This window comes from Cladophialophora yegresii (assembly GCF_000585515.1).
Source record: "Cladophialophora yegresii CBS 114405 chromosome Unknown aczIN-supercont1.2, whole genome shotgun sequence".
Taxonomy (NCBI): domain Eukaryota; kingdom Fungi; phylum Ascomycota; class Eurotiomycetes; order Chaetothyriales; family Herpotrichiellaceae; genus Cladophialophora; species Cladophialophora yegresii.
This window is the reverse complement of record NW_006913046.1, coordinates 3,519,795-3,540,520: the sequence shown is the minus strand read 5'-3', so window position 1 is coordinate 3,540,520 and position 20,726 is coordinate 3,519,795. Positions and strand designations below refer to the sequence as shown.

Genomic DNA, 20,726 nt, shown 5'->3' with positions numbered 1-20,726 from the left:
AGATGGTCGGAGGAAGGAAACGCAAGGGAAAGAGTCACGAGTGACGAAGCTTCCAGTTGCGGACGGAAAGGTTCATAGCTCGTGACCGTGTGATCATGTCCGTAGCCTACTTGGAATACGAGGTCAAGCTATGGCTAGAGCTTCATGCCAGCAGGAGAACATGTCAAGTGTACAGGTATGCTGACTAAGGCACTCACCATCTACCACCACCTCCATCACCACGTGAAGATAACGCGGAGGCGTGGAGGGGCAGGAACAGGGGCACCGCACGCCCAACTCCGTCATCGGCTTCGTGCCTGGTGCAATTTTCTGTCGCGCATTGAAGTTGGAGAAATATTGCAGACAGTTCGACTCATTTTCTCTTTGCTGTTAGTTACATTGATCATTCAAATTCGAGAACCAGCTTCGAAACCACGAATATGGCCTCTTTCATCACGACCATCCAGTCCAAGCTGGGCTATACATCCCAGAAAGCCCTCCTTCTCGGTGCCGGTTTTGTCACGAAACCTACGGTCGAGATCCTCGCAAATGCGGGCGTCGAGGTCACAGTCGGTCAGTGGACTCAATGCTACACCCAAGATGCTTGACTGACGGGATCCAGCTTGTCGGACACTTGAATCTGCGAAGAACTTGTCTGAAGGCATCAAGAACACGCGACCCATATCCCTCGATGTCAATGATGAGAAGGCCCTCGATGCAGAGATGGAAAAGGTGGATCTGGCAATTAGTCTGATCCCCTACACCTACCACGCTACTGTCATCAAGTCTGCCATCAGAAAGAAGAAGAACGTTGTCACTACCAGCTATGTCTCGCCTGCAATGCTGGAGCTGGAAGATCAAGTCAAAGAGGCTGGCATCACAGTCATGAACGAGATTGGCCTGGATCCTGGCATTGTACGTCCTCCACGCAACCGTGGTTGATTACAGGGGTAGCTAATAGCAGTCAGGACCACCTATACGCCGTCAAGACCATCGAAGAAGTCCACAAGGCCGGCGGCAAGATCAAGTCCTTCCTCTCGTATTGCGGCGGCCTACCGGCACCGGAAGCCAGTGACAACCCTTTGGGCTATAAATTCTCCTGGTCAAGTAGAGGCGTACTCTTGGCCTTGCGCAACAGCGCGAAATTCTACCAGGATGGCTCCGTGAAGGAAATCCCCGGTCCCGAGCTGATGGCCAGCGCGAAACCATACTTCATCTACCCTGGTTTCGCTTTCGTCGCATACCCGAACAGAGATTCTACACCCTACCGAGAAAAGTACAACATCCCAGAGGCTGAGACTGTGATTCGTGGCACACTACGATACCAAGGATTTCCCGAGTTCGTGAAGGTGCTAGTCGACATTGGCTTCCTCTCCGAGGCAGAGCAATCCTACCTCAAGCCTTCCCCAGACAAGAAGCCTCTGACCTGGGCTGAAGCCACACAGAAGATCATTGGCGCCACGAGCAGCAAGGAATTCGACCTCGCTTGGGCTATCAGCTCCAAGACCAGCTTCAAGGACAACCCAGAGAAAGACCGCATCCTTTCAGGAATTAGGTGGCTCGGCTTGTTCTCCGACACTCCCATCAAACCGCGAGGCAACCCCCTGGACACCCTCTGTGCCACATTGGAGGAGAAAATGCAGTACGAAAAAGGCGAAAGAGATATGGTCATGCTGCAGCACAAGTTCGAGATTGAGAACAAAGACGGCAGCAAGGAGACGAGGACGAGTACACTGGTGGACTATGGTGATCCGAATGGCTACAGCTCCATGGCGAAGCTGGTCGGCGTGCCTTGTGGTTTGGCCTGTCTTATGGTGTTGGATGGCAGAATTAAAGAGCGAGGCGTATTGGCGCCGCTGAAGTGGGATCTGGCGGAGCCCTTGCTGAACGAGCTAAGGGAGAAATATGGCATCTTCCTGACCGAGAAGACGATCGAGTAAGGGTCCAGCACCAGCGCGTTAAGCCGCGCCGCCGCACTGTCATGGCTATTCTGCAGTATTAAACCTTGGGCGCAAAGTCGTTTGTAGAGGCCTCGCTTGAAGGGCTGCGCAGGAGAGGTCTATGTACCCCTAAGGCAGAATCGGAGATAGATCAGAGGATCCAGAAGATACCGCAGCATTTGGAATTTGGGGGAAGCGGTTGCATGGACTTTTCCGGGTTTCCCATTCAGTGATCACCACGAAACCTCCAAATCCTCTTGAGGACTCAGTATATACCCTGGTACTCCATGGACGTTGTCAGCAGAGGGACTTGAGGGAGCGGAAGTACCTTCCAAAGCAGGCTATGCGGGGACAAAAGGATAGTTAGCGTATATGTTTTTGTTATCGGCAATTTCTGTCCTGATATCATCCTCAGATCGAGGGGTTCAAAGCGCCGATAGTTTAAGGGTAGAATTCGAGCTTCCCATGCTCGAGGCCCGCGTTCGAGTCGCGGTCGGCGCAAGCAGCCCACTTTTTTTTTGCCGTTTCTACATCCTGTATCCTTTTGTTTTTTGACGTATTTCGCATCCAGGTCGAACCAGAGTTGTACTCGGCCGAGGCCGCACTGAGCACCACATGCCATGAGGCCCTGGGATAACGGGTCTTTTACTTCCACAAATGGCAGCGTATGCACCGCCACCGCAGAGTGTCATATACTGTAGCTCTGCTTGCGCAAGTTGGACTCCTTATTGAATCATACTGTATACCCTCCATACTTTATCTTGCCTAGTAATATGTCGGACGCTGGCAGACCTGGACGACACCATCGGGTATGCTCATCTCATCTTGCAGGATCAAGATACTGTACAGTCGGGAGCGGCCCAGAGCGATAGTCTCAGTGTGGCGATGAGATGCACGGAACCCGTCACCGTGCACTACGAGACTATGATTCAGCTTGTCGAAGATGCCGCCAATTTAAGAAAGCGCCGACTATCCGGAGTAGTTCCTCGCTCTCGCGGGCTACGCATCCCACCTTTCTGAAGGCATGGTGCACTGCTCTCTGACTGAATGAGTGCAATGCCTTTCTGAATCGACACTCAACAGCCGAGATGCATTGTAACAGAGTGAAGTTCTAGCAGTCATCGTCCCACCGGCCACTGTCCCTTCAACGTCCTGGTATATCTTCCGAGGACATCTGGCTTCGCCTGATCTATGCATCGAGTCATTTGTGATGAAGGTGGAGCACAATACTCCGTACCAGCATCACGTTTCTGACCACGTGTGGTGGTGACGGCTGTTGACGCTCCTCAGGACAGTAGCGTGGGTGAAGCCTATGAGACAGACCTCCAGCTTCTTACTGAACGCAAGCTTAACTAGATGAAGGGGTGACACAAGGTAGTGCAAGCATCAACACTCCTAGCAAGGCGAGACAAGTTAGGATAGCCCTTCGTTAGCTGTGGATGGATATGATAGTGCTAGATGGCGGGGAATTGTGACGCAAGTCTCTCGTGATCGCGATTCTGGAAGAAAGCAAGTTGATGAAGTCGAGTCAGAGGGCGGCGGAAGGGATTGAGCAGGAGCAGCTCGGTCGCGGCGAAGCAAGGTTGAAAAGGTTGCTTGGCTTTCACATGTACACAGTGAGTACTTTGTCACGAGAAGACCATACTGAGTAATAATGCTGCCTCAAGCGTGCAAGAGCCGTGTCGAGGCCCATGGCCAAGCAGGGAGATTCCGACGGTCCACGTGATTGGCGCGGCCATGCTTGCTGAGGGGGCGCATGATTGGACCGTGTGACTAGAACCTTCGCCGCCTCGCCCGGGCGCTGCGCAGGCGTCACCGTCACCATCCGCAGCATCAACCACGCCACTATTTCTATCCTCCTTTCCTACTGTGTCCGCTCCTTCCCATCCCACAACAACCCTCGTCGATACCTCCACTGCGCGTCGTCGGCAGCGCCTCTCACCAAGATGGCATCCAGCACCAAGTACCAGCCTGCTCCGCAGCGCGACTCGTTCGATGAACAACACTACACCCAGGCCCCTCCCGGCTACCAGGCCGCCGGACCCAGCGATGTCGGCTACGGCACGCCCAGGGCTGAGGACGACAATGTCCCCGATGACTTCAAGGTACGTCTGTTTCGTTTCCGCGACAGGCATCGATTGCAGTACTAACGCTTCGCAGTTCGGCGGCTCCGTCTCTGAGGCGACCCTCGACATCCGCATGCAGTTCATCCGCAAAGTCTACACCATCCTCACAGTCCAGATCCTTCTGACCGCCGGCTTATCTTCCCTCTCCTTCTTCTCACTCAGCTACAGGACCTGGATCCAATCCAACAGCTGGATGATGTGGGTGTCGTTGTTCGGCGCCATCGGCTTCATGCTCCTCACGTTCTGGAAACGCAAGTCCTACCCGACAAATATGCTCTTCCTGGCGGGCTTCACAGCGTTGGAGGCATACAGTATCAGCGTCATCACATCCTTCTACGAGTCTCGCATTGTCATCGAAGCGCTGGTCATCACGCTTGGCATCTTCGTCTTCCTGACGGTGTTCGCTTGCCAGACCAAGTACGATTTTACGAGCTGGATGCCTTACCTGTTTGGCGCGCTGTGGATCCTGATCATCTTTGGTTTCATGGCTGCTTTCTTCCCTCACAGTTCGACCATGGAGACTGTTTATGGCGCTGTTGCTGCACTAATCTTCAGCGGCTATATTCTGGTGGACACCCAATTGGTTATGAGACATTATCACGTCGAAGAGGAGATTGCTGCGAGCATCAGCCTGTATCTGGATGTTCTTAACCTGTTCTTGGCAATCTTGAGGATCTTGAACAGCCAGAACAACAACTAAATCTGGTGAGGAGCTCGAAGGTGGTCAAGGACGGTTTTTTCATGATTGGGCAGACTGGCAGGGGCTGGATGTGGATGCATTTTAGGCCTAGATGGACAACACGCAAGGACCAGAGAGGAGAAACACGACGAATAGCTTTTTGAGCCTGGCCTTCACTTGATCCTGTACAACACGAGCTTCTATACTCTCAACTGCTAGCACTGAAGGGGGATGCAAGAGGACTCAAATCGAGGGCGCAAAAGTCTGGTGTTACGGGTTCATCCTTCTTATGAGCTATGGTTGCGAGCGGAAAGCACAAGGAATTCCACCCAAATGAGTTCGTCTTATATGCCAGGCAGAAATGGCACGTACTTTTTGGCCCAAGTGAACAGTATAATTCTCACTGAGTATTCCAATCCCCATCCCATTCCCAATCTCATCCCATAGCGCCCGCCATACAAATCAAACTCCGCAGCTTCCGCTCCCAATATATCTCATTGAGATACTCGCTCAATGTGCGACAATAAAAAACGTGTTCGTGATCAGACATACAATCATTACGACGATGCCGTATATTGCCAGCGCGAGACTCAACCGCCGGAGTATTTTCCGGCGAAAGTTCTTAGTCCGCTTCAGCAGGCTCACCCCGCCTATGCTCAGGATGCCCGAGTTCGAAAGCAGGCCCTGCCCTTCGCCCTCTTGTGGATCGTCAGTGGCAGTGGCCCTGTCGTCGTCTGACTTGGTGCTTCCTGCATCGTCGTTGCCCTCCCAGTCATAGTCGTCTTCTTCCTTGATGAGCTTTTGATGGAGCGGAGAGTCCGGCGACGAGATCTTATAATAAAACAGCCCGGGCAGGATAAAGGATATGGATGTGCTGCCGGTGGAGCCCACGTAGGCCAGCACGGCTTCGAGGCTGGACACGGTCATGGCCACGATGTAGCTGAGGATGATGATTGCGGTGGTGATGGCCGCGAACCTTGCCTCGCCCATCTCCGTGTTCCGCTGTTGCCTAGCAGGGTGGAGTAAGGGGATATTGCGTGGAGGGCTCGAATCGACTGAGCTCGGTGTGGCCGATGGGGTCAGCTTGGCTCTCAATTTGGCTGAAGGTCTCCATTTGAGGACCGCGTCGACACTGGCTCGGCAAGGGTGGACTTGCAGCGGATAGGAGAACATGACCAGGACCACGATCATGGCTTGTCCGATCGTGGTGGACACTGACGGGGCATACTGAGCCACGATGTTGCCTCCGATTTCGTTGCCGAAGGACAAGTATCCTGTGATGGCGACTAGGATGTAGATTGAAGCCGCTGTGCCGTTGGAAGCGGTCAACACGGCTGTTGTGCGGAAATGGGAGTTGTCTTTGATCTCGTTGAGGATGCTAAACATGTTTTGGTGGCAGGTGTAGGCGAATACGATGACTGGGAAGGACGAGAGAGCCGGGACTGCGCCAGCCCACTTGAAGATCCGTAGTGGTGTCTTGTAGTGCCCATCGGGCAAAGTGTCGTGTGCCGCAAAGTGGTACACCACCAAGATAACCAGATAGCCGATCGATATCAGTGCGATGACGGAAGTGTACTTCAGGGAGTCGAGCCGTCGCAGGAACGAGAATGGGATCACCACCAACATGAAAGCGGTGACCCAGAAATGGCGATCGAACATAAAGGCACTTAGGTCCTCCTCTCGAGCGAAACCCCGAACCACACCCGGCATCAGATCCCCAATAATGATCAGATAGCTGACTCCCACTCCAAAGCACTTGACAGCAATCGCAGCATCGAAGATGACGGCGGCATTAGGATATGTAATTTGCGATAGGGCGAAGAAGCTCGACGACCCCCGTTCCAGATATCGGGCGCATCGTGTCTGTAAGTAGAGTCCGAAGCCCGCCGTAGCTCCTGCCCACAGTATGACTACTGTTCCCAGAAAGATACCCATATGTGACATGGCAAGAGGCATGGCGAGGACACCGGCGCCCACGATGGTATTGAGGAGGTTGATAACGCTGGAGATCCATGACGCTTGGCCTGCGGTACCTATGAGGTCGCGTTTGCTGAGGGTCGGGGTCCCTGGCCGCCTATGGTCTATAAGCATACTGTCGTTCTCTCATGATCACCAGAGATCACATACCGCCGAGCGCGAGACTGTGACCTGCTCGAGGACGCAGGCACGGGTAATGACATGGTGGCTGGGGATAAGGCAAGGCGCAATCAGGTCGGCCTTGCTAACGTACTCATGTCTCGTAGGACTCGGAACAAGGTGACGATGTACCGTGTATGGATATCGTAGCACGTACTGGGGACAACCGTGGACTTGACGGCAGAGCAGTCGCACAATATCGAGGCGAAGCGGAAGTGAAGCGGAGGTGAACTGTGTCACACAAGTCCGATTCGATAATGACAGCAGACAAGGGCGGATACCGGAAAAGGTGTTTATCCGGACGGAGATACCAGGCGATCACGGCTATTACTTGCATCATAGGCGTAATTAGGTAATTAGGCAAAGTGTCTCTCGAGTCTCCCCACCAAACGCGCCTGGTCACGCGAAAATTGGGGAACGCTCTCCATGACCATCTCAGGTACGAGTTACCAACCGACCACCGCTAGAAATGAACGATCCCCATTCAAGCGAACCGACTAGTCAAACTTTGCTATCCTTCCTCATAACTGATGAACCCTTTTGGTCCCTGTCGCTCACAGCTCTGACACGCTCATCTGCTTGGAACTTGTGCGGCCACCCATTCTGAGAATTCGTCCTGATTCCTGGTCTGAATATAGATCCTCCCTGGGCCTGTGAACCTGCAGACGAGTCCCTCTCCGGTTTTCATGCCAGACATTCTTGAACTCCCGGCCGCTTCGATCGTGTACTGACAGCTCCAGGCAACGAGGTGCCCATTGTCGACGATGTGTTGTTCATTCGCTTGGAGCTGTGAGTCTTGTCAACGCGGTCCCCGAGCACATTCAGGGCGGCCAGGGCGCTTCAAGAAGGGCAAAAGACCGCATTGTACCCGAGGCCGGCCAGCACTTACATCTCGTGTCACTATCGCGCCGAACGAGTACACCCAGACCGTGCCCCTTCCACTAAGGCGCCACACGAACAGGTCCTCCCCACTGAAGAGAGCGTTTCCAAGCCCTTGACCCTTGCTTTCTTTGACGACTTCACCAGTGGACGCTAGGAAAGCATCCTTGCCCAAATTCCATCCCTTGTCGCCATTGATGGGGATAGCTGTGATGTCACCAAACAGCGATGGGGCCAGCGACACTTCTCCTGGTCCAGTATACAATGATTCTGCCATCTCGCTAGGGTTGAAGATCTTCCTTATGCTGAACTTGATCTTTCCCTGGAGATTAATACTCGGGGACATTTGAATCATGGCCCCAGGTTTGGACTTGATCACAACTCCTTGTGGAATTCGGACATTTAAGATCGAGTTTGCGTCGCGGTTGGTTATTGAATAGGAAATGCCATCCACGCTCTGGTGCCAGCTTGAATCAAACGACGTCGATTGTCCTCCCTGAGAAGCATGGCGCTGGTGAAGGTATTGCTGTTGCTGCTGGTGGTATTGTTGCGGCGGCTGCTGTTGAACCGGATACTGGCTCTGGTCCTGGTAAGGGACTATCACACTTAGTCTTAGTGGGATGATGTTGAGCAAGCGCCGACTCGCTTACCGCTAACATATTGCTGCTGAGGATAATAGTCGCCTGGACCTTGATTATACGCCATTCTGTCACTCGATTACGACAACCGGTGGGCGGAGGAAATGACAGAGAAACTGCAGGAGAATTCTGGACAATTTTGACTTCGTCTCATGAAGGAGTTGCACTTGTAGGTCTGTCTAGGGTGGCCGACCGTTGTGCTTATAATAGCCATGCATACTGGGTCCCGCAACAGGAGAAGAAGCCATTTGGCCTGTGGAGCGTGAGGTGTCCGCAGCTGATCAGAGTCGAAGCTGCCAGTACTGGTCCCGGTTCCCAGCTGGAACGGTCCCTGTCTTGGGCCCCAAAGAATTCCCGCTCTTCTATTGCCAGGGGCGATTGACCGTCATCAAGAACGAATCCTTCTCTGAGGATAGCCTGCCGAGGCTCATACAAATGCCCTACTCCTATTGGCTATGCAGAATCGATCTGCGCTCTCCATCGTTTAGAGGATACCGTCCGGGAAATACGACGTTGCACACGAAATCCTCGTCAAAAGTTCGCGGCTTGTCGGCCAGTGACTGGGCTAATCCGACTCTGGCTTTCACAATAACCAGATCCGTCACCTACCGGGTACCTGAGCTTTGTTCACTCCACGAGGTAGAGCTCCACAGGTAAGCCCGGAAATATGGCGGATGATTCAGCATATGCGGTCCACACTCCCCCACTGGTCAGCAACAGCGCGGTAAACAAGAGGAGCATCAACACATCTGAGCGTTTGCACTCGGCCCTTCACAATCTGTCCCGGATGTGGTGCAGGCCGACCGTACCGTTTCCGAGTGCTGGGGATATGCTTTTTCAACGCCATCAGATCTACAGGAGGCAGGATTGTTCACCATGCCAGGCCGCAGAAGGCAAATGGAAGCATCTGAGCAATCACCGAGCCTCAAGCGATGGCACCTACAAAAGACCAATCGCCTTTTGCGCACGCCACATACTACACCATTGCTTACGCTCATGGCATGACATACAGATTTTCGGTAACCAATACTCCCGCCAGGCTTAACAGCTAGCTGTGCCACATACTAGGCTCATCTCGGTACTCTCCAATGTCCTCTGGCAAATTGGCATTGCAGCGGCTGATGTCCGTGCCACCATATGATCTCCAGACTCTCACGGAGTAGCTTGACGCTGTCGCTGGGTGACCAGGTTGAGTGGCCACGAAATTGTCGGACTGTTCCGTTGGTGGCTGAGGCCGGAGCAGCTTCGAGCTTTCTGTTTTTGAGCTGGTGCCGCAGCCTACGGCGGGTCCGAAAGCCGCGTGTGTGAGGCTATAGCCGAACAAGGTGACCTTTAGACCTGCGTGGCTCCAATTTAGCCCATGGTCAAATGTGACAACCCAGTGATGCCCAACATGGTCTGCCATTCTACTCGCCAGCTTTCATTGAAGGACCGAAGGATGCACGTTGCGAATCTGGAGAGTCCCCAGCTGAGGCTCTTGTGTCATTCAGGATCCTTAGGGGCAACATCACTTTACAATTTTCTGGGGCAGGATTTGTCGATTTACTACCACGGACCCCTGAATATGAGCGCGGGACTATAAGGAACGTACCTTCCTGCGTCGGACCCGTCTAGGGGCACCAACCCTCCTCGCACTGATCGCACATGGTGTCCCTTACAGCCTTCAAGACCCTTTGGGTACTTCAAGTTGTCCTTGTTGCCACAGCGCGGTCGCAGTCGAATACCACAGGCGCCGATCCAACGTTTGCCGACGAGCCCTGTGCTCGAGTCTCCGCCTTGCAGAGCCAGTATGCTGCCTCCAGTGGAACAGGTATGGATGCTACAGCACGGCCTTTACTGACGGAGAAAAGTGACCGGGTTTCGAGTGTCACCAGACCTCGCATATGCTTGTCAACAATTTGTCCCTTTGGTCAAGGAGGATGCGATCTCTCTCTCCTAAGTGGGCTCAGGGCTTGGGTTTAGTGGCAGAGTAGTCTCGCCTGGTTGAAAGATCTACCCCCAGACTGGCCGTTTCCTCCCGTGGGTTTGACCGAAGAACTACAAAGCTCGGCGATAAAGTGCAAGACGGCAGTATCACGAGCGAGATCGATTTTGAATGGCAGCTGGTTGACATAATCACTTCGGCTCGAGACGGTCATTCCACGTTTGCGCCAGACGCTTACAGTGCCTTCGCGTACTTCAACCCACTCGGGAGCCTCGTCTCTGTCTCGGCGGATGGCAAGAAGCTGCCGGAAGTGTATCTGTATGGTGAGGGCTTTCTTAAGAACTCGATATGAGCAGGTGACTGATGCAGACGAAGACGATCTTCAAAATAGCGCAGCGGAAGGCTGGGATCCATCTCCTGTTGTCAAAATCAACGGAACGGAAGTGGCAACATGGCTAAGTCAGAAGGCTTTCAACGAGACCATGACACACCAAGATTTGGATGCACTGTGGGTTGCTTGGACGCCTCCAATTGCCGCTCTTAATTCTGCCCCCTAGGTACCATCGACTGTTCTTCTCCATCAATGCACCACCTGACGGCTCCGGTTTCGGGTACTTCTACATCCCAGTACTGCCACGGTTCTATGGATGCTTGATCACTGTTGAATTCAAGAACGGGAGCGAAGTTTCTTCTCCGCTTGAAGCGTTTCCAATCTATGACTTCTCGGGGGCTCGTAAACGGTAAGAGCTTCTACCAGTCCTTCTGCAACGTGACAGCAAAGGCGCCATGGCGCAGGAAACGTCGTCCTCCCCCACTGCCACACAACCTTCGTCGAGTGGAGTTCAAGACCCCAACAGTCTGCGACCGCAGTATCCCTCAGCCATAGCGATCAGCAGCGACGCGTCTCTTGCTGGGTATTTCTTGGAAAATGAGCCAAGTGTGGCCGTGTTGTCCGTCACTGCGATATCTGAAACAGCTCAGCTCTCCGTACAGCAAAGCCTCGCCAAGTTCTTGGATCTGTGCCGCGAGAAGACAAGACGCATCTGATCTTGGATGTCAGTCAAAATGGCGGCGGTACTGTATTAGTTGCATATGACATCTTCAAGCAGTTGTTTCTGATAATCGAGCCCTATCTGGGTGCGCAGTTTCGTGCAAATCCCCAGGTATGTCAGCTGATCGAACCTTGGAAATGCACTTCACTGACGGGACAATCTCCAGATCGACGTCCTCGGGACATACTTATTTTACTCCCCGGGCCCAGCAAGCCGAACAAGAGCAACCTGACAATGCCACATTTGCCCTATATATATATTGGGGCATACTCATTGTTCGATGCCAGGTCGGTTAGCAATGACAGCGGCCATCCTTTTAAAAACTGGGACGAATTCTTTGGCCCCGTACAGGTGCACGGTGACGACTTCACCCACCCATCCAGTTGAACACCTCGGATGCTCCCAACGACGAACAGAGTAGCTCCATTGTCGTCTCAGGCTACGCCAACAATTCCGTCATTTCGCCGCAGCCCTTTGGTATCGCGAAACATCATCGTCTTCGGCGACGGATATTGTGGTTCGTCGTGTACAGCCTTTTTGCATTTGCTCAAGTACCAGGGAAAGGTGGAATCAATCGTGGCTGGTGGCCGACCTCAGAACGGGCCAGGACAGGCCATGGGCTGTGTCAAGGGCAGCAGAGTCGAGCCCTTTGCCGACGCGATACAATACGTCGAGTTGTTCTACGAGGAGGCCCCCACGGACTTGCTCGAACAGGCGAACAAGACAGCATTGAAGGACCTGTGGGACAATGCACAGATTCTGCAGCTCCGCAACGACGTGAACAATGGTCACGTTCAAGTCAACATCTTCAACGCGATTGCGCAGTACGATGACACTCAGACTCCCCTCTAATTCGTCTACGAGACAGCCGATTGCAGACTATGGTATCAACCTTCTCATTTGCGCGACATTAGCTCGCTCTGGCGGACGGTCGCCGAACAAGCATTCGGATTGAATGGGCAGGAGAAGTTCTCACTGTGTGTTCCGGGAAGTACGGGCCACCCGAGCAGCTTGAGCGGCAACCAGACTCTCTTTGACGTTGGCCAGATCGCCAATGTCACCGGGTACAACCCCGAAGGCGACGGAAGTGGCAGTGGTGATGGCGCGGATGGCTCTGCTGGTCAAGAGAATGGTTCTGCGGCTGCTTCATCCGTCGGTCTGTCAGGCATGGTCCTGGCGTCCTTTCTGGGTCTGGCGACGCTGGTCGGCGATGTCTTTTTCTAGAACTTCGACTTCTCGTTCTCTGTGACGAGGGATCCGACGTTGGGGAACTGTTCTTGTCAATGAGGGTCCTCGCCGGACACTCCTCTTCGACTTGTACGAAAGGTGACGCTCCGGACAGAAGAAGGCGATGGTCGATATCCGGAATCACGCCTGATGGTATGCGTGGCATTGATTTCTTCTAGAATTGTAACGTTTTCACCTTCACTTGCCCGGCTGTTCACCTCGAGCAAATGAATGCATTGAGGAATGGCACGCGTGTCCTATCTATCCCCTTCGCATTGATCAGAAGCTAGCACACAAAAGGACCACCATCTACACCAGTCCTTGATCTGCCTTTCGTACATGGTAAATTAAAATGTCATGAGTTGGATAAATCATTGCAATGCCACCTTCAAACGCAAGTTGATTGAGAATGTCTCCCGTGTCGTCGCTCCGACCGACATCTTCGCCGAAAGCCTTGGTGCTCAATGGGACATACTAAGTACGGTACAGTAGTAGGGACTTGGACTATATCGCTAGCATTAAGCCCGTGTTACCAGCATCTCCGTCGGAAAGATGAGGGCTGAGAGATGTTCACCACGTTCAGCACCGAGATGAAATGCCCTTTCAAAGCTGCAAAAAGACGTCATGGCAGGCAGGGCCGCTGCAACGTCAGTCGCTCTTGCCTCAAACGGCTCAAACATCCTGTGAGCCTTGTAACCGTGCTTGGTGTGTCGAGAAACATTGATTTTCAAGCCAAATCAAGAAGGTAGACTTCCTAATTGGGCGGAATTCATACCGCATTCATTCACTAAAGACCCGGATACTAAGTATGTACTTTAAGATCTACTACTAGGTTCCAGTTCGACACCAGCTCGATCCCAGCTCGATCCCAGTTCGGTCCCCGTTCAACACTCGTATCAGGGTAGCATTAATAGTAGCACGACTACATCAATGCAGATTGAATATGTACTAGTACAGTATAAATGTAGGCTACGTCTAGTTCTAACCAGAGCTCGGCCTGGTTTAGTGATTCAATGCAGTCTGAAGCAGGCTGGCCTGGGGTGGCCTGGGCTGACTCTGGTTGGACCAGATCAGGCGATTCAGCGTGGTTTAAGCACCGGAGTCGGTTGAAGCCTGAGTCTGATCCACTGCTAATCCGGTTCAGAACCATTTCTAGCCCACCTGAGCCCACCTCAACTCACTTCCAGCCCAGGCTAGCCCATCTTCAGGCCCGCCCGAGCCTGAGCTGAGACTGAGCTAGAACTGAGTTGAGGTGGGCTGGAACTACTTTACTACCACATTTACATAGGCTGACATTTGGGGGAGACGAAGGGCACTCTTGTACAAGTTGTAGTATTGGCAATGATAACAAATGTTCTGAAACTGCTAGGTGGGCAGTTAGTATGTAGCACTCCGTAGGGGGTAGTAGTTTGCGAGTGTCGCAATCAATTGAACTTGGATTCACCGACACACGACGACTGCTTGGAGGATCGTCAGTAACTTGAACCTTCCAGTAGTACGTCCATATATAAGTATAGTATGTACGGGGAACAATATGTGAAACACCAACCAGTCATCTGGCTGATGTGTGAATTTCATTGTTTTACTGGACTGAATGTAAGATGAACCCCCTACGAAGCTGCGGAATTTGGCGCGAGGCAAATGCGAGGGTGTAACGAGGTGTATATGAAAGTGCCAAGCCCAAAAGGCACAGTGCAACCGTTTCTCAAGATGAATCTGGAAGTCCTAAGTTAGTATTCAGGGTTGGGAGTGGACATGATCACGGCAGGACTCGGTCGGTCACAAGCTGTGCTGGCCACAAATAATAGGGAACTTGAACTTGAAGACGTTAGATTCTAGGCCGCGCTTTTACAATTTGGATTCACCGGCTGCACAATGTCATCTAAAGCCTCTTGATCCAGAGTGTCCCCGTCCCTGTTGTGACGCGTTGCGCTATGCACGGCGCTTTCCAGCCATAAAATCAACAGTGCATGCAGCGAACATTTGCCAAACGTGCTCGATTCGAAAGCCTGGATCTACGTACTGGTATGCCGTCGCTGTGGATCGCCACGTAGCCACACAGAATCCGCCGTCCCAGGCGCGACACCTATGAGGTACTGCCCTCGTGCACGAGAGGGTCTGAGCAGCGTCCTGTAAGTGCATAAGTGCTTTGATCCAGTTCAAGCTTCCCGTCGTTTGCGAACAGAGGAGGTGGTTAGAGTAAGTCCCCCTTTCGGGACGCGGTCGGCTATTTTGACGCGTTCAATGGGCTTGCAGGAAACCTGCAGGTCTTCCCGCTCCTATGTCAGCAGTCGATAAATCGATAGCGACCTGTAGACGGACCACGACGCCTGCCTGTGAATCATGTCATTCTATCCCTGTCGTTGAAAGTACTTGTCCCCCGGAGTTTGTGGCCACACCCCTTTCCACCCCTATCCCTTCCCGATGCCCACGTGCGATACATAAGTACTAAGTATGTACCTGGGCGACATCATGCCGCCCCCAGCGGTGGTGGCTTACTTTAACGAGCCGTCGAGTTGAACCCTCCCTGCCACTTTCCCCCACGCTCGTCGGACGGCAGGCCCAGACGCAGCCACGTTGAAAGAGGTGCACTTAATATCGCCACAAGAAGGAAAACCGCGAACGGCACACCTACTTAGCACGCTGTACGCTGCACCCTGGACAGTACGCGGGATGTATGCGAGCTAGTACTGTACGTTTTGGGCAGCATTGCTTAAGACTCTTGGGAATCTTGGGACCTGCCTGCACTGCTGAAGCCGCTTGCTAGCTACTTAGTATGTACCGGCATATTCGCCACAGTATGGAGTAGACGTGAGCCCTTCCCGCCTCACACCCATTGCGAGCATGCATCTACAAGGACAGACTTGAGGAAGCAAAAAGGAGCGAGCCGTGAGTACGGTGAGTACTACTGGGAGCCAGCCAGGCACCAGCACAGACACCGATGAGAAACCGCACTTTGTAATCCTTATGTACATACTTCAAGTTCCCCGGGCCTGCCAGAATCAGTACTTTCGTCCCTTGTGCTATGGATGCGTGTGTGCTGGTGACGGTTCCTGGAATTGGTATCTTGTCTGGTACACCTCCTCCGCGGAAACGTGTTCCTCCAATGAGATCTCACGTGAGTGTCAGGACTCTGTTGTTGTACTACAGCTGTAGTGCGGATATATCACGTCGAGATTTGGATACCGAGCTTGTTGGGATGCTGTATTGTACTCATACAGTGCATGCTGTGTGGCTACTTTTGCGATCCGCTTTGCATTTCCGGCCAAGACGAGGAAGAAAGGTGTACCTGTAGCCGACGCTTGCCAAGCCCGGGTGTATTTGCAGCATGCATATCCGAACAGGAGGGAGTGATTGACAGGGGAATTCTCCGGGGGCAGGTCCCGTCCAGAACGCCTACTGTACCTCGTAAGGCACCCATGCATGCATGCATGCATGCGTACGATGCACATGCACGGCTCCTTCGTGCGTGCTGCGCAAGGACTGCCTGCCATTCTGATCACACCGCCAGTCGAGCTTCAGCTCTATCGCATTCTGTTCTACATGGAATTGTACCTGTCAAACATGTGCTTCGAAGTGGTTGTTCAAACAGCAAGGAGCGACGAACGTCCGTGTCGACTCGAACTTTTTCATGTCCAGAACTTTTTGGTGACCATTGTCACATCCGACACAATATCCCCCAGTGACTTTTGGTAAGCCTGTAAAGGCTGCCTTCTATCGTTAGCGCTATACAGAGTCGCTGTCCCACCCCGGGTCAGCGACTCATTTACACGTCCAGTTTCCGCCACCGGGCTGGGGAACCGAACGTCCAATTTTTCCAAGTAAATTCGTTCCTGCGAATCCGAAGAAAAGGTCTCATAAGTGATTCATAATCGTTCATGGTGGTTTGAAAATACCACCCAATCATTAGTCGTGATAGAAGGGTTCGAAGAGGAACAGCTCGAAGGAGAGGCCGCTCGCGGCCCAAAATCTAGTGAAAGGTACAGTATAAGCCAACGGCTTGGGTGGCCTGGCCGTCAATGTGTTGGGGGCGCAGGGAACAGCGAGTAAGAAATCCGAGTGTTGCGTCGAGGACGGGCAGTACCTGTAGTTCGTTTGCGGCCAATTTGCAGTTTCGAATAGTCAAGGGCGTCTGCGACCGAGGACGTCCTTTCAGGGATACTGGGAGTCTGAGACCGAGCTGCTCGGAAATCACACTTGCCAATTGGAGACATGGACAAAGGTGAAAGGACACCGAGGTCCGCCAGACCCTCCATCGACTTGGGGTGTTGACTATCTTCGCGGATCGTGTCTTGGCTGCCCTCTCGGATGTGCTTTTCCGGCGCTGGAACAGTAGGGAAGTCCTGGAGATCCAGCTTGAGGTGCTCCATAGAACCCCCAAAGCTACCACCAGCCAAGTGGGCGAAGTCGGATAAGGTTGTGCTTGAGTTCGATGACCTGTGGGTGCCAAAGATCGAGGCGATGAAGCTTTCTTGTGAGCTTGAAACGCTCATAACAGATGCTGGACTCCGCAGGTCCCGAGAGCGATAGATTTCGTTCGAAGAGAAATTGTCCTCTGCTTCTTGAGGCACGCTGGCCACACTCTCAGTAAAGAGTACACTCGGGAGTGGCCGGGACGAGTCGATCCCAAGCCCGAGGAGGGGAGATGATGACTGGCCCTCTGCTCTGGCTTCTGACCGAGCAGGTTCATCTCGTGAAGGCTTGTTGGCCGCATGCATCATCAAGGGAGTCGAAGCCGATGACGACGCTTCGTCGACAACGCTTTGTTCCACGACCAGAAAGTTCTCCTGAGGGATGTCGAAGCTATATGGATGCCGAGGTAGGGTGGGCGACATGCCCATGTCATCTTCCGCTTCAAGCTCTGCTGCGTGCTCCCAAGAATAGTCAATAGCGTCCTCCCAGCCTTCGATATCGATTGGTTTCACCCCAATGGAGATGCGGTTCTTGCACTTTCGGTTTGCTTCTTGTCCCGTGTTTTCGATGGTGGCTGCGCCCGGAGTACAAATCCTGGGTGGAATATCGTAAGAGATGACGCCGAACCGGACTTCACCAGAAGACTGGCTTCTTCGCTTGAGCTGCCTCGGTGTAGTCTCGGGTAGTACATGTTGGGCCGGTGGTGGATGACATGAAAAACCTGCTTCTAAGGAGGCTCCTTCTTCCGCCGTCTCTTCTTCGACTACCTCCATCTTGACTTTCGGCGGCGAAGGCAATGGAGCGGTGCGCAGAGGAAGTGCAATGTCATCCCTGGTCGACACAGCGTGCACAACGTGATCACCAGGTAGGTGTGGGAGTGGCTTCGCTAGAGCATTGGTTTGACTAACGGGACTCATAACTGATAATTGCTGAGTTGTCGCCGTGGTTGGAGAAATGTCGAGGGCAGTCACAGACATCCTGGTGGGACGGGAAAAGTTCTCCATTGACCGAGACATTCGGAAATCAGAAGGACTGGATGGTGACATCAAGCCGTCCTTCGGTGGTGGCCGTGGCCGCGTCGGTGTGGTTGGCAATAACGGGATGGCATCGGTGGTCGGCGATGCTGGCTCGTCCAGGCCGATCTCGATATTTGCATCGTCCTGCTTAACAGGCAAGTCCGCAACGGGGATCCCGCGGATCTCGCTGTCTGGTTCCTGACCCGTCTGGAGTGCGTTGAACTCGGACGTCAAATCAGTCTTGCCAACAGAGTCCAGGTTCAGGAAGCGGGCTTGATCACCATGGGTCACGTGTTGAAAAGCAAAAGGTCCTGATATGCTGCGCTTAACACCGGGCCCTTGAGACTGTCAGCACAGGCGACACGATAGAAGAGTGAAATGCTTACGCCTTGAGCTTAGAGTGGGCTGGCGTTGGAGACTCCGAACCGGAGAGGGCTCGCCAGCCCTGACGTCGGGAAGGTCATTCGACCTGTCTTCGAGCTGAGATGAAAGAAGATTGAGCTTGCTGCCCTGTCGCTTCAATATGCGTGTCCCTTTCGCTAAAAAGGCCTTGGCGGTCTTTTCGTGGCGCTCATGCAGCGGCATTCCGCCGTCCGCGGAGCTCTGCCGGGAGGAGGGTCGAGAGGCCAAGTCGCTTGAAATGTCCGACAAAGAACGAGCAGAAATGGAGAGGGACGAAGCCACAGTGTCGGTACGTGATCTTGCTCGCGGCTTGGGGAAGATATCGCTGCTACTCGACTCCAAACTTGAAGTCTCCTTCATCGAGTCGATCAGTGATTGCCTTAACGGCTCGCCATGTGGCCGGGAGGGCCATTCATGGGCAGCTGCGTGTGCCTTGTCACCGGGTTGCTTCGAGTGTCCCTGGCTCCATGGGAAGCGACCCATTTGGGCTGTGCCTTTGCTCCGTCCTTAGGAGCGAGAATGAAGCAAGTGACCTGGGTCTGATCGTTTCATCAAAGCGATGTCGGGCAGTGACCTTCCGAAGGCTAATGGGAGGTGACGTAAGATTTGAGTACAATGAAGAGTCTGTCGGTTCCTTGGACGAGAGGAGAGACGAGCGTGATGGTAGGGCAAATTTCAGGCTGTTCGCAAGCCGTTTCAGGCTGTACCTCAGGTTAATTATATAGCCGTCACGTGAGGGAACTCATTGCCTCAATCTTACAGCCAACAACATCTGAAGGGGGTCAGGTTTCGGATATGCCTCCCTTCAGCGTCCTCAACCTTGCGAAGAGCGAAACTGAAGCCAGACGCCTTTGAGTACCCGTCGTCCAAGGATATAATAGGCTGCTCCGTATGCTGTAGTGCAGAGAATCAACTGCCAATTCGGGCAGTTTTCCGATCGATACGACACATGAAGGACAGACGCGGGAGAGGGCTGCACAAGCAAAGGTGGTCTCACGAGCTTGAAGGCGTGACGGCGGGAAACCAATCTGAACTGCCAGAAGTACAATTTGATGGTATGCAATATCTGGAAGAAGACGAACCTGGATAAGAACGACTGGGAGAAAAGATATTATCTGAGCCCGACCCTACCATTGGCATGTCATAACAAGGTACTCCGTAGAGAGGTGGAGCCAGCATACTTTGTACAGCAGAGCGATCCTCGTCGTTCGCGGCATGAAGGCGTTCTTCATTCGTGCAGGCAGTGAAGCCCGACTAGCAGGGGATCCAGTGGTCCAAACTGCCGGTTAGGCTTGATGATGGGATACCGGGGGAAAGCAAGACCCTAGGCCTCAGTGGTAGTATCTTGTTAGTGTTGGCTTTGGTGCAGACGCGACTGAGACCGACGGCTTGCGCAGTGTCCCCATCTTCGCAAAGCACGAAGCAGGGGCCGTGGGGATAGTTGCGTTATAGTGGAGGTGGGAAGGAGCAGGCGAAGGAGATTTGATGGGGCTGTTCACGTCAGGAACAGGTGGATCCTCGGGTGGGACACAGACGAACTCTGACTGGATCAAGCTGGCTGCATGGGCGGAAGCCACAAGCCGGCACTTTACTATAGTGCTGGGTATACTCGGGGACTAAGAAGGGTCTGGTGAACGAGCGTTCTGGTAGTGCCGTGCTGGCGCCACGGCGTCGTGCTCCGGTGCCGAGATAGGCTAGGCTGCCTCTCCCGCTTCACCCGCCTCTCGTCATTTGTCCGTCTTTTGCTCAGGGCTTCCCCGTCGCCGGCATTGAGATATTGGCACCAGCAGTTTGAGAAGGTGAAAAAAGGGCAGCATGGCCGTGATCTGGTACTGATACTTTGGCCGCAAGGTGAAATCTGGTCAGGAAGAGGTCAGTTGTAGGAGAGGTGTATTTGGTAATCGGCTTGGAGGAAGCGTCTGCTGGGGAGCCGTTACATCTTACACCAAACAGGATTAGCTCGACTCTACCAAGGAAGGAGCCTGACTTTCCAGGCTCCCAGCCAGGGACGCCCTCCAAAGAGCGACCCCACGAGAAGAAGCTCGAGACGATGTGACTGTACGAGGTACGGAGTACTGTATGCTCGGTAGCTCGTAGTCGCTTGGGCCGGTGTCGGCGCCCTCACCTAGAACTTGTTTTCAATCGACACAGGTCCAAGTCAGACCCAGCACCTCCGTCAATGATCAGTCATAAGGAGCTACCACGCATACTCCGCCAGGACTGCAGATTCGGAGGGCCACGTACGAGTAAGTGTACGCCCTAAAGCATCTGGCTGAATTGCGCGAGCGTGTTGCTCTCCGGTGGGGATAATGTTA

General features: G+C 53.3%; 6 protein-coding genes across 6 annotated transcripts; 3 read left to right on the top strand and 3 right to left on the bottom strand.

Moving 5' to 3' along the window:
* Nucleotides 1–419: 419 nt before the first annotated feature.
* On the top strand, nucleotides 420–1,919 carry A1O7_03193 (saccharopine dehydrogenase [NADP+, L-glutamate-forming]; the record flags this gene model as incomplete). Its single annotated transcript, XM_007757218.1, has 3 exons — nucleotides 420–552; nucleotides 602–894; nucleotides 948–1,919. The coding sequence occupies 3 exons, from the start codon at nucleotides 420–422 to the stop codon at nucleotides 1,917–1,919; spliced, it is 1,398 nt and encodes a 465-aa protein (XP_007755408.1).
* A 1,946-nt stretch (nucleotides 1,920–3,865) lies between these two features.
* Nucleotides 3,866–4,745, top strand: A1O7_03191 (uncharacterized protein; the record flags this gene model as incomplete). Its single annotated transcript, XM_007757217.1, has 2 exons — nucleotides 3,866–4,024; nucleotides 4,080–4,745. The coding sequence occupies 2 exons, from the start codon at nucleotides 3,866–3,868 to the stop codon at nucleotides 4,743–4,745; spliced, it is 825 nt and encodes a 274-aa protein (XP_007755407.1).
* A 489-nt stretch (nucleotides 4,746–5,234) lies between these two features.
* Nucleotides 5,235–6,815, bottom strand: A1O7_03190 (uncharacterized protein; the record flags this gene model as incomplete). Its single annotated transcript, XM_007757216.1, has 1 exon — nucleotides 5,235–6,815. The coding sequence occupies one exon, from the start codon at nucleotides 6,813–6,815 to the stop codon at nucleotides 5,235–5,237; it is 1,581 nt and encodes a 526-aa protein (XP_007755406.1).
* A 616-nt stretch (nucleotides 6,816–7,431) lies between these two features.
* On the bottom strand, nucleotides 7,432–8,444 carry A1O7_03189 (uncharacterized protein; the record flags this gene model as incomplete). Its single annotated transcript, XM_007757215.1, has 3 exons — nucleotides 7,432–7,647; nucleotides 7,750–8,336; nucleotides 8,390–8,444. The coding sequence occupies 3 exons, from the start codon at nucleotides 8,442–8,444 to the stop codon at nucleotides 7,432–7,434; spliced, it is 858 nt and encodes a 285-aa protein (XP_007755405.1).
* Nucleotides 8,445–11,968: 3,524 nt separating this feature from the next.
* A1O7_03188 (uncharacterized protein) lies at nucleotides 11,969–12,577 on the top strand (the record flags this gene model as incomplete). The annotated part of the gene is made up of 2 exons (XM_007757214.1): nucleotides 11,969–12,177; nucleotides 12,232–12,577. 2 exons carry the CDS (start codon nucleotides 11,969–11,971, stop codon nucleotides 12,575–12,577), a joined length of 555 nt encoding a protein of 184 aa, XP_007755404.1.
* A 4,019-nt stretch (nucleotides 12,578–16,596) lies between these two features.
* A1O7_03187 (uncharacterized protein) lies at nucleotides 16,597–18,771 on the bottom strand (the record flags this gene model as incomplete). The annotated part of the gene is made up of 2 exons (XM_007757213.1): nucleotides 16,597–18,347; nucleotides 18,396–18,771. The coding sequence occupies 2 exons, from the start codon at nucleotides 18,769–18,771 to the stop codon at nucleotides 16,597–16,599; spliced, it is 2,127 nt and encodes a 708-aa protein (XP_007755403.1).
* Nucleotides 18,772–20,726: the final 1,955 nt, after the last annotated feature.